The sequence below is a fragment of the Camelina sativa genome, chromosome 4 (assembly GCF_000633955.1).
Source record: "Camelina sativa cultivar DH55 chromosome 4, Cs, whole genome shotgun sequence".
In the NCBI taxonomy this organism is placed as follows: domain Eukaryota; kingdom Viridiplantae; phylum Streptophyta; class Magnoliopsida; order Brassicales; family Brassicaceae; genus Camelina; species Camelina sativa.
This window is the reverse complement of record NC_025688.1, coordinates 18,869,595-18,881,775: the sequence shown is the minus strand read 5'-3', so window position 1 is coordinate 18,881,775 and position 12,181 is coordinate 18,869,595. Positions and strand designations below refer to the sequence as shown.

Below are 12,181 nucleotides of genomic sequence, written 5' to 3'. Positions count from 1 at the left end.
AGCCAAAAACAAAACTGTTATAACAAAAAACAAATCTGTCATAACATAAAATAAATCTGTTATGACTATAATTACATCTAATAAATCTGTTATCAAACAACAGATTTTTTGAAGCCAAAAACAAAGCTGTCATAACATAAACAAATCTGCCATAACATATGGTTTTAATGTAGGTCTCTTTAGCAATTTTAAAAAACTTTAACAAAACTGTTATCAAACGACATATTTTTAGTTAAATTAAAAAATCTGTTGTAATATGAAATAAATCTGTTATCACTACACGTCAAACTAGTAATTATTTTTCATAAAAAAATCTGTCACAATACGATAGATTTTTAGCGAAAAAATAAATCTGTAACAACTGTAAAAAATAAATTTGCCACATATTATAACCAATCTGCCATATATTATGAAAGTCTGTGGTGTCTTTATAAATAAGTCTGTCGTTAAAATAAATCTGTCACTAACTATAAATCTGTCGTAACTATCTTCAAATAAATCTGTCATCCAAAATAAATCTGTCGGACTTGCACAAAAAATCTGTCGTGCAAAAACAAATCTGTCGTAAATAAACAAATCTGTCACAACTAATCCGACAGACTTTTGAATTTTTTTTTTTTTTTTTTAAATGCTGGAGTTTTTTTAAAGGGTAAATTTGACTTTTTATTTTTTCCTGACGAAGCAAAAAAGGGTATTTTAGGCATAAAAATAACTCAACTAACCCTCATATTTTATGAGTTAATTAAGTAATTAATCTCTTAATTTGGGTCAATCTAGTTTTTTTCCCTAAAAAAATTCAAGTTTCTATGAACTATTTCTAATGATTTAATAGCTTATAATTATTTAAATTCTGCAATATTGGTTGAATTTCTCTAAATGATAAAAATATTTATTATTTCTTAACTTTTGTATCTTTTAAGTCCAAAAAAAAACTAAAATGGGACAGAAGAGCAATTTAGACCCTACTAAAAAACAAGAGAAAGTACTTTAATTTAATGATGTCATGTCAGCTCTATTCCCTGCTTGCACAGCACAGCCATAACGTTGAGCCTAAAAATAGAGTGCAAGGTTCGATAACAAATGCATAAGGAGCAAACAGAAGGTATCTTACTCTTATAAAGTTATAATCGGCTGTGATTTTAGTTAACGTTCTCTGATGCATCGTAAATTCACTATCAAATTCACTTCCATTTCGAAGAGTATGGTGAAAGTTTTCAGATGTGCTTATCTCGTCAATGTGTAAATGGTTAGAATTAGTGATCAAGATCAAACATTTGATACATGATCGAAAGCATAAAGATCCAAGCATCAAAGAAACGAGAAAACAACAACTTGACCAAAAACGAGATCTAAGCTTTTGTACAAGTGGTTTGAACAGCGAGCATAGGAGCTCCTTTGCAATGGCTCGGACCAAACATCTCGTCTGTTACCAAAAGTTGACACTTTGCTTTTCCAAGACAATTCTGCACAAATAATACTAACAATAATTAAGATGCTTTGAAATATTTATGATTTTAGTCCACATGAAGAAGGCAGAAACCAACATTAATGTTAGTTTATTTTTGTTAACCTTTTTGACGATCCTCATGGTAGCTGCTGCGCGGCAATTACCGTGTCTAAAGCGTACACATGTACCAGTGGGATTGCCATAGTCAGCGAAATTGATCTTTGTCATAACATATCCAGGTTCATTGCAAGAAATACGCGTTAGCGGACCAGGATCAGGCTCTTGATTCGTACAAGCTACATGTTTCTGGTTACCGTCGGTCCTGCTGCCCCGTTCATTGTAAGAAACATCGATCTTCGAAGCTAAACCATACAGAGAGGAATGAAGTAGAACAAGAAGGCAAATTAAGCCATAATGATGACGACAATGTAAAATATCCATTTTTTTTTTCTTTTACTCTCTCATAATCAAGGTATCGAGAATTTTCAAGTAGACTACGTATGGATTAATTAAAGTTTTGTTGAGGCGAATTCGTTGGTAGATGTGGCCACGAAAATTCCTCTCAATTTCTAGTTTTATATTTTTCCATTCTCTTGTTTTTTTTCTTGGTTCGGAGGAGTTTAATGAAAGACATTGTACTGCTGACTTTTCCATGATTACTTATTAATAGATTTGCATTTTCAGTGGAAGAAAAAGAATTTCTAACATTTTGATTTTCATAGACGTGAGTTTAGTTTCTTTCATAATTATCTGTTGATCTTCAGATTGTTGTCTTTGCTAATTAATGAATTTATTGTTATATATATAAAGGCAGTCAGAATATGCGAGTACGTGTATTCATGTTATTTGCTTTTACGTATGTCAATGTTATTTGCTTTTATGTATGTCATGAAATTTCATTAGTGTTCTAACATTCCCACCAAACTAATGATAATTTTATTGTACCATAAAATATATATATATATATATATATATACAGTATATGAAATATAGATGGTTTCAAAATTAAGATTAAATTTCACATGCATATCTCTAAATTTCACATTGTGTTCGTCTGCAGTATAGCTCGTCCTTGCCATTTCCATGCACTCACATTATATAATCATAAATCAAGTGATTTTGAATTGGAAATTCAAACAACTTAAACCAAAGTGATTTTCAAAGTTGGTCCGATCAGAGGAAGCCAATATTGATCGAACTGCATGATCTGACCCAAATCATGGGATTTTTTTTTTTTTTTTGAACAAAATCATGGGATTCTATGTCATGGATTATATATCTTTGGAAGACGTGTTAGCTGGAAATCTCACATCGACAATGATATATGAATCCTAAATAATTATGAGTCAGTCAGTTCATAATAAATTAGTACTATTGAGTTAGAAAATCCAACAAAATTAAGATTCACTGAAACAATCAAAGACTATGCTGATGATATAAAAACGCTTGAAACTTGATCGACAACATAAAGATCCGTGCATCGAAGACCCTCGTGTGTTGCACAATAAAAGTTATGATCAAAACGAAAGAAAAGAGAAACATCAATAAGAATCCCTATAAGTCTAACAAACAAACAAACAAAAAAACCCCTTATATGAAACCTAGGTTTTTGTACAAGTGGCGTCAACCGCGAGTGTAGGAGGTCCCTTGCAGTGGCTTGGACCAAACACCTCATCCGTAACTAAAAATACACACTTCGGTTTTTTCCCAAGACAATTCTGCACAAATAATACCAACAGTAAGATTCATTTGAAATATTTAATACCACTCCACATGAAGAAAAGAAAAAACCATCATATTTGTTACTAATCTTTTTAACGAGCCTCAAGGTAGCTGGTGCGCCACAATTGCCGTCTCTAAAGTGTTCACATGTACCAGTGGGATTGCCATAGTCCGCAAAATTGATCTTGGTGATAATATATCCGTCCTGGCAATAAAGACGTCTTATCGGACCTCGAACAGATTTATAAAGACGTCCTGGCAAAAAACGTTACTTGTCTCTTTGGTACTAGCGGAGAAAGGACTTGAAATACTGCTTGAATCTGCCATAAAATAATATTATCACAAGCTTATAATACTTGCTTTCTCTTTGTGCAGATTATCCAGTTTCGAGGTCGAAACCTTTTCAAGAGGGAGAGTATGATGGGGACATCAAGTCATCATCAACCAAGGATCAGGGAGGAGACACCAATAAGACGACCAAGACTCTTGGAGAGAACCAACCCGAGCGTACCAATGACATCTGTCCCTTTCTTGGAGCATATCAGACAAACCAGGAGGATTTAAGCTACAAATCAACTTATTTAAGAAACCTAAGTCATCACGGAAATACAGAGAAGTGGAATTGGTTTAATCACTTGCAAAACAGACTTTGGCGACCAGGAGAGACATCTAAGCATTCACGAGGCACATCTAACCATATAGGAGAGTCAGCTAATATCTTTCCATGCACCAGCAAGCACCAGATCAGGCGGATCTCCTTGTCCTCACACTTTCCTTATATAGCCGCATTCACACTTGGGGCAATAACTATCCAGCAGCTTTCTCACCAAGAGTGCTGCATTTTGGGCAACCTCAATGACGACCAGAATGTTCCAGAGAAGCTCACATATCCCCTTCAACCTACCAGATTCAAAGGAGACACCACTTCCCCTATTTTGATGGATTTCTTCATTATTGCCCAACGGCTAGTTTGCATTTATTGTATGATTTCTTTCTTATTTCTACCATTTTAGAACGTTAGTCTAATCTTGTAAGAGTCCTATATAAAACTCATTTCGTCCTTTGTAAAAATCACCTTTCAATCATCTAAGAAATATACAAGTTTGTTTTGTTTTATCCAAAGAGCGTCTTTGTTTAAGCAAGTTTGTCTTTAAATTTCATTTGAGAGATTCATTTGATTCTTGAGATTAAAGGGTTAGAATTGTTTGTGTGATTCAAACAAGTCTAGTTCTCCACCGATTGAGAGAGTCAATCAAGCCCACAGATTGAGAGAGTCAATCAAAGCAACACCACCACATTTACCGTCGTATCCATCTTCCGCCAACGTTTATTGATCAGTTCTTGATCACCGTTTGTTTATAAGATTGCGGAGTGATTCCGGATCTTATATCACTTTGCCACGACAACACAAGACTAATACAAAAACAACACAACTATAATACACATACAAAACCATTATTGTCGTGTCTTGTATGTGTATTATAGTTGTGTTGTTTTTGTATTAGTCTTGTGTTGACTGTTATGTCTTGTTTTTTTATTATTCTTGTGTTGCCTGTTATGTCTTTGTCTATTATATTTGTGATAACCCAGTTTTGTGTAACTTTTGTATATGTCTGAAGAACACCATGAGAAGGACCCGCTGTAGATGAAAGGACCTCAACGGTAGCTCCAACATGATTCATCATAATTGGAGATTGGTATGTTTTCTTTACTTTTGCCTTGCATTGTTAATAGCTTAGATTATTAAAGTGCAAACGGTTAACTATCTAAACTAAACCTTACCAAGCTTAACTATCTAAGTCTCTGTTATTGTTTGTGATTCTGTATAAATCAGAGATTGTTAAGTTTTTGTTTCATTTGTGTCTTTATCAGATTTATTAACTCTTTGTTATGGTTTTCTAATTTTCATTATGCACAGGTAGGTAGAGGCTGCTTCTTTTGACTTTTTTTTGATGCAGATAAGCAAAGCCTTATTAACAACAGACTCGTATAGTACTGACTTCATCTAAGCTGCTCTTTTGACTACTTTTGGATGTGGAGTTGCATGTTGTGGTGCAACAACCGATGAGAAACAACTTTGCTTAACTACTTAAGTGTTTCATGGTTCTGTAATGATTTTTTGGTACTTTGCTAGCTTAAACTTGATGCAATGCTAGCTCAACAGCTTATGTAATGGTCTGTAATGGTTACCAGATGTAAGACAAGTAATTGTCTACTATTTGTGCTTGTTTTGCTTTTTATTAGGTAATTTCGGGTGAAACAACCAGAAATATGAAAATTATCGGTTACTTCCGGAAGACATATAAAAATCAATAACCAACCCGTTTAACCCGAGTACCGACCGACCCGAACCGAAATCTATTTCAGTTTAATTCGGTCAGATTTTTTCAAACCCGAATTTTGCCAAAACCGAAAGACCCGACCCAAAAAACCCGAGTTCACCGTTTGTCCAGGAATAAAACATAGCAATTCTCTCGCAAATAACAACCATAAACCCTTAACCCTAAACCCTAAAGACTAATTGCATTACTATTAATGATTAAAAAGATGAATTCAAGACTTATAATCAAAGATAGCAGTGCAACACAAAATTGTTGGAGAATTAGACAATTTGGAATATTTGGCAAATATTTGTCTCAATGTAATGAACATATATATGATATAGTGAAGATAGTTAATGTTTAGAGTAAGATGCAAAATTGGACAATTTTGAAAAGTTTGATGATAGAAAAGAGTATGATGAGACAATTGGACCTTATAATATACTTGAAAGTTTATTTGACTAATTTTTTAAAATTATTTTGATGGTTTTTACAAATTAGATATTCAAGTTTTGCAACAAATTTTCGACTGATTTGCTAGACGCATAACAAATTAGTCGCAAATCCATCGCAAATTACTCAAAACATAGCAATTCCCTCGCAAATAACAACTTTAAACTCTTAAGACTAATTACATTACTATTAATGATTAAAATGATGTCATTCAAGATTTATAATCAAAGATAGGGCATAAATGACAATTTCAAACCCTAAACCCCTAAAGACTTTGCAAGGGATTTGCTATGTTCCCTCACAATTTGCTCGCAAAATTTTTTAATATGAAATATTTTAAGTTTTTATTTATGAGCCAAAGTTTCACACATTGGTGGGAAACTAAATTTTTAATAAATTTTAATTGGTTCTGTAAATTTATATTAATAAATTTAAATTAGTTTACATATTACATCACAATATGAAAATTTATATTAGTTAATGTTTGCGATGCTTTTGCGAGGGACTCTAGCAAATCCCTAGCAAATTTTGCGTTTGATTTGTGACGCTGCTAATTTCCTATATAATTAGAAAACCTAGTTTGAGCGAATCTCAAACCCAACTCTCGCAGCCGACAAACCCTAAGTCTTTTTCTTCTTTGGTTTCTTCTTCTTCTGATTTCTTTCTACTCCGGTTGTTTTCTTCTCCGGTTACTCGACTCCTCCGCCTCTCTCTTAGTTAGTCTAATTCTCCTCATCCTCTCTTCTCCGGTTACGCAACTCCTCGTCCTCGGTTAGTCTACTCCTCCTCTCTCTTCTCCGTCTAATCTCCTCCTCCTCTCTCTTCTTCTGTCGTTCAATTTCAGGTTAGGGTTCTTATTAGATCTGTTTAGGGTTTCGATTTCGATTTAGGGTTTAGCTTTGGGAGACAAATGTTTTTGACTTTAGGGTTTCGAATTCGATTTTGATTTTCATTTCGATTTTAGGGTTTCGAATTCGATTTTAGGGTTTTTATGTAATTCAATTTTAGGGTTTCGAATTACAGTTTGAGGGTTTTTATGTAATTCGAATTTAGGGTTTTAATCTAGTTTGGATTTTGGGTTCTAATTATATCAATTTTAGTGTTTTAATTTAATTCAATTTGAGGGTTTTAATTTAGTTTTTTTTAATTGTTTTTTAGATGTCTTCTCAAGAGAACTGAAATCATTCTGGGAGCCAAAACGTTTACAGAAGATTTATATCTTCTCAAGGGTTATCTCCTCTCATCCCTTCTCGAGGTTACCTTCTTCTGCCTCTGCTCAAAGGTTAGCTTCTCCCGCCTCCTCGCAAGGTACCTCACCGGTGATCCAAGATAATCGTCAAGAAACCTCACCGGTGGAAATCGACTTCGCGTGTCAACGATATGTCTCCTCAGACATCTTTTTTTACTTGGAAGAGTTACTAGTCCCGGTCGTGCTAGCTTACAGAAACTGGATCCTAAACGCCCTTCGGCTACTCTATGGTAAGAATGTAGATAGGATTGTCTAATTTTTTTTGTCTAATTTTTTTTGTCTATTTTCATTGATCCTCATTCCTTTTTTTTCTTGTGTTTTGTAGTTTTGACCAGGATTCTTTGGTTGCTGCTATTGTCCGGGTCATTTTTGAAAGAGATTTCAAAGAAGTTCATGCCAATTGGACCCAAACACCAGGTCCAGTTGTAAACCGGTGGTTTGAAACTTTTGCGGTAAGTTAAATGTTTGTTGATGTGTTTAAATTACAGATTTTGTGTTTACTTACTTGATTCTGATTCTGATTCATGTTATGTTTTTACAAGCAAACATATAACTGGGACCAGTCCATCAACGGGAGAGTTAGAGCCGAGTTTGAAACCAAGTTGAAGACCTGGATGACTGATCAAGTGTCTCGGTGGAATTCTAAGTGGAGAGTAAAAAGTGATGATGCAAAGCCGCGGTGGCTTGATCCTACAGTATGGGAAGGCTTGGTCAAGTTTTGGTGTGAACCAAAATCTGAAGAAAAGAGTATCAATAGTCGAAATGCTCGATACAGTGATCCTGATGGCACTGGAATACATAAACACCGGTCTGGTCAGACCTCCTTTAAAGCTCGTACACGAAAACATGTAAGTATGTTAAGTTAGTTATTTAACACAATCAGTTATAAATTCTTGATTTAGTCTAATACTTGTTTCATATATTTGTTTAGTCTGAGATGACTGATGAGACACTTCCTGATTTCTTAAAAGTCCTAGAAGATACTCATAGAAAACCTGATGGATCGTTTGTGGATGGAATATCTGAGAAGGTCTACCATGAAATGTCATCGAGGATAACTGAGGCTGAAACTGGGCTATGCTCAGGGGACAATATAGAGAGTAGTGCTTCTGGCGGATTGTCAGTTAGTATGAAGAACCTAATTTTTGCTGAGGTAAATTTTTGAACTTTACATTGTGTTTTGGTTCTCACTTATGTTCTCATATCTAGTGTTTGTTATAACTTGTTTCATATCTTTGTTTACTTTGTGTCTCTGTTTTTTGTTGTTTGCAGGTTGCTCCGAAGAAGAAAAACAGGATATATGGAGTTGGTAATATGCAAACTGAAGCATCTTCAGCTCATGTTATTCTCCCGCCTACTCCGGCTGAATTTCCAGTCATTCTAGCTGAGAAGCTTTCTGCCGCCGAAGCTATTCTTGCAAGTCAGTCTACTCAGTTAGAAGATTATGCATTGAAGTTTGCAACAAATGCTCAGAAGATGCATTGCTACGATGCCTACTTCGATTATCTATCTGAGAAGGATCCTGAATTTGCTGCTAAATTTCCCCGACATGAGACCGATACCACAGTTGATACCGGAGCAGCAGATAACATACCTGAGACTGGAGTAGCAACTGCCGGTGGAGGAGATGTCACGAGACCAGCGTAGGGTCTCTTGTTCTTAAACTTGTACTTGTGTTTGAATTTGTGTTTTGAACTTGTGTTTAAATTTATGTTTTGAACTTATGTTTATGTAATTTTAACAACATTTTGTAATTTACAAGTTTATTTTCAGTTTTAATTAATAGTTTTTTTGGCTAATTATGAATTTTGGTTTGCATAATTAGAAAATAATCATAATTAGTTTGCATAATTTGTAAATAATCATAATTACAAAATGTATAATTCATTATTCAAACCTCAGCTGTTGCGACGGAAACAAAAGTTGCAAAGCCATCGCAAAGTTTGCGAGGGATTTGCTTGAATTAAATTGCAAGGAATCTGCTATTGATATTGTCCCTCGCAAAATTTGCGAGGGATTTGCGACGTTGACCAATTTGCGAGAAGCGATTTGCGAGGGAAGATATTAAAATCAGAAATAATAAAATTAGAATTAATTATATTATTAAAGATAAAAAAAAATAATAATGCTACTTTTGGACCATTTGAGAGTATGTGCTAACTTTGGAAGAAAAACCTAAAATGGTGCTATCCTAGGGTATTTCTCTAATAATTAACTGTATATTTACTTAATCTTTTTTTTTTGTAGAATTAATAACTTAAAATTAAAAATAAGTAAATAATATTATAATTTCGATTTTTTTGAAATATATATATATATAGTTTCCTTATAATTATTTCAAAAAAACTTTGTATTTTTTTATAAATTCTGTAAATTTTATAACTATCTTTTCATATTATTAATATTTTTTAAAACAAAATATTTTATTTTTGTTGTAATCAAATTTCTCCTATTAAATATTAACTTTTACACATGTCAAAATCTAAGATTGATAACTTTACATATGTCAAAATCTTGTTAATGGCTAACTTTCAAAACCGAACTTTATATAATAAGATATCGGCGAGTTTCCGCTCTCTTGTATTTCAACACTTTCATGTTAATATGTAAATTTTGCATTCTTTTACTTCAGTTTCCTCAATATCAAAACAACTTATAAATCTTTTTTAAAACGCAGAATTATGTGGATTTGCATTTCAATAACGACATTTCTACAATTTATATAAATTGCCAATTAAGTTATCTGTAGTCCCTCTTACGCAAAAATTAAACACTAGGGTTAGGGGTACATGTATAGATGTAGTTCCCACGGAGGTTACTTGTTTGCTGGTATATCTTTTCATAGATAGATTTGATTATAGCATATTGTATAATATAACACTCTTTCTTATGCATAATCGGAGAAGTCCAGTCAAATAGGCACATAGGAAACACGAGCCTGATTCGATGGATTGCCTAAATTAGCAACATAAAGATGCACTCTATAAAAAGTCTTCATCTAAAAAAAAAATCATTAATATGATAAGCAACAACATAATTAAAAAAAAAAAGAAAAAAGAGCAAAAAGACAAATTTGTTCTAAGAATCACTAATCCTTTAAGTTACTTTTTTTCTTCTTACAATAACCGGAAAAAGCGAATTTAACAAGTCCCTTACAATGGGTCGGACCAAACATCTCGTCTGTCAGTGGAAGATAACATTCTTCTTTTCCAAGACAATTCTGCATAAAATAAGAATAATAATAAGATATGGAGTACGTACAATTACTTCATTCAAAGAGATAATCAAATATGTTTAGATTTAAACCTTTTTGACGAGCCTCAAAGTAGCGGGTGCACCGCAGTTTCCACGTTTAAACGTTTTTTCACAGTCGCCCGTGGGTTGGCCATAGTCGGCAAATTTTACATCAGAGAGAACATATCCTCCACCACAAAAGATGGGCACCATGTCTCTAGGCGCCGATTTCGCAAAGCACAGTGGCCGTTGATGCGGTTGAGATCCTCCAGATTTGGAACTGGAGAGAACACGTTTCCTATCACGGTGGATTTTGATGTCTCTTGCATTAATATAAGAACCGTTTATCTTTGAATCAAAACAAGACACATAAAAAAGGAATATAACAAGAAGCATAATGATTAAGCCATGACGAGGGAGAAAATGTGCAGTTTCCATTTTTATTCTAGTTTTGGGTTTCCTTATAGATCAGAAAGACAATGAAAATGCTATAAGATCGCTACTAACTTAAGGGATGGTTGTTAAATATAAATATGTAATGTTTTGATTTTGATTTACAATGGAATAATTATATGGTTCTTGGAGATGCGAGTTTGTTTGCGGATGTGGCTGCGAAGTTTTCTATCAATTTGTCGTTTAAATTTTGTTCTAAATTTGGCATTCGATCGGAGGTGTTGGTCAATGACACTTCTTCTTACAATTCAATTACTTTGCATTTTCAGTAGAAAAAATTTCCCCAAGACCTTATTAGTTTAACCGGTTTCACAGTTCCAGTGACCATTCGAATTTCGTCTCTGCTAATTAACTTTATTGAAAGGCCGGAAAACTAATTAGTATATTCTTCTTTCGATATTTTACGTTTGCACTCCAANTTTTTTTATAAATTCTGTAAATTTTATAACTATCTTTTCATATTATTAATATTTTTTAAAACAAAATATTTTATTTTTGTTGTAATCAAATTTCTCCTATTAAATATTAACTTTTACACATGTCAAAATCTAAGATTGATAACTTTACATATGTCAAAATCTTGTTAATGGCTAACTTTCAAAACCGAACTTTATATAATAAGATATCGGCGAGTTTCCGCTCTCTTGTATTTCAACACTTTCATGTTAATATGTAAATTTTGCATTCTTTTACTTCAGTTTCCTCAATATCAAAACAACTTATAAATCTTTTTTAAAACGCAGAATTATGTGGATTTGCATTTCAATAACGACATTTCTACAATTTATATAAATTGCCAATTAAGTTATCTGTAGTCCCTCTTACGCAAAAATTAAACACTAGGGTTAGGGGTACATGTATAGATGTAGTTCCCACGGAGGTTACTTGTTTGCTGGTATATCTTTTCATAGATAGATTTGATTATAGCATATTGTATAATATAACACTCTTTCTTATGCATAATCGGAGAAGTCCAGTCAAATAGGCACATAGGAAACACGAGCCTGATTCGATGGATTGCCTAAATTAGCAACATAAAGATGCACTCTATAAAAAGTCTTCATCTAAAAAAAAAATCATTAATATGATAAGCAACAACATAATTAAAAAAAAAAAGAAAAAAGAGCAAAAAGACAAATTTGTTCTAAGAATCACTAATCCTTTAAGTTACTTTTTTTCTTCTTACAATAACCGGAAAAAGCGAATTTAACAAGTCCCTTACAATGGGTCGGACCAAACATCTCGTCTGTCAGTGGAAGATAACATTCTTCTTTTCCAAGACAATTCTGCATAAAATAAGAA

The 12,181-nt window shown here is 33.3% G+C and overlaps 2 protein-coding genes across 2 annotated transcripts; both read right to left on the bottom strand.

Moving 5' to 3' along the window:
- On the bottom strand, positions 1,301-1,896 carry LOC104781162 (beta-galactosidase 15-like). The gene is made up of 2 exons (XM_010505759.1): positions 1,571-1,896; positions 1,301-1,463 (listed from the first exon to the last, which is right to left on the bottom strand). Exons 1-2 carry the CDS (start codon positions 1,886-1,888, stop codon positions 1,350-1,352), a joined length of 432 nt encoding a protein of 143 aa, XP_010504061.1. The 5' UTR covers positions 1,889-1,896; the 3' UTR covers positions 1,301-1,349.
- Positions 3,049-4,851, bottom strand: LOC104784039 (beta-galactosidase 15-like). Its single transcript, XM_010509115.1, has 3 exons — positions 4,722-4,851; positions 3,260-3,424; positions 3,049-3,167 (listed from the first exon to the last, which is right to left on the bottom strand). Exons 1-3 carry the CDS (start codon positions 4,849-4,851, stop codon positions 3,049-3,051), a joined length of 414 nt encoding a protein of 137 aa, XP_010507417.1.

Excerpts from the sequence above, each read along its gene's own strand:
- LOC104781162 (XM_010505759.1), bottom strand. The coding sequence starts at position 1,888 with ATGGATATTTTACATTGTCGTCATCATTATGGCTTAATTTGCCTTCTT. Across the intron at positions 1,464-1,570 it reads CCATGAGGATCGTCAAAAAG|AATTGTCTTGGAAAAGCAAA; the intron begins GTTAACAAAAAT and ends TTATTTGTGCAG.
- LOC104784039 (XM_010509115.1), bottom strand. The coding sequence starts at position 4,851 with ATGAATCATGTTGGAGCTACCGTTGAGGTCCTTTCATCTACAGCGGGT. Across the intron at positions 3,425-4,721 it reads AATAGACAAAGACATAACAG|GACGTCTTTATAAATCTGTT; the intron begins GCAACACAAGAA and ends GTTTTTTGCCAG. Across the intron at positions 3,168-3,259 it reads TACCTTGAGGCTCGTTAAAA|AGAATTGTCTTGGGAAAAAA; the intron begins AGATTAGTAACA and ends TATTATTTGTGC.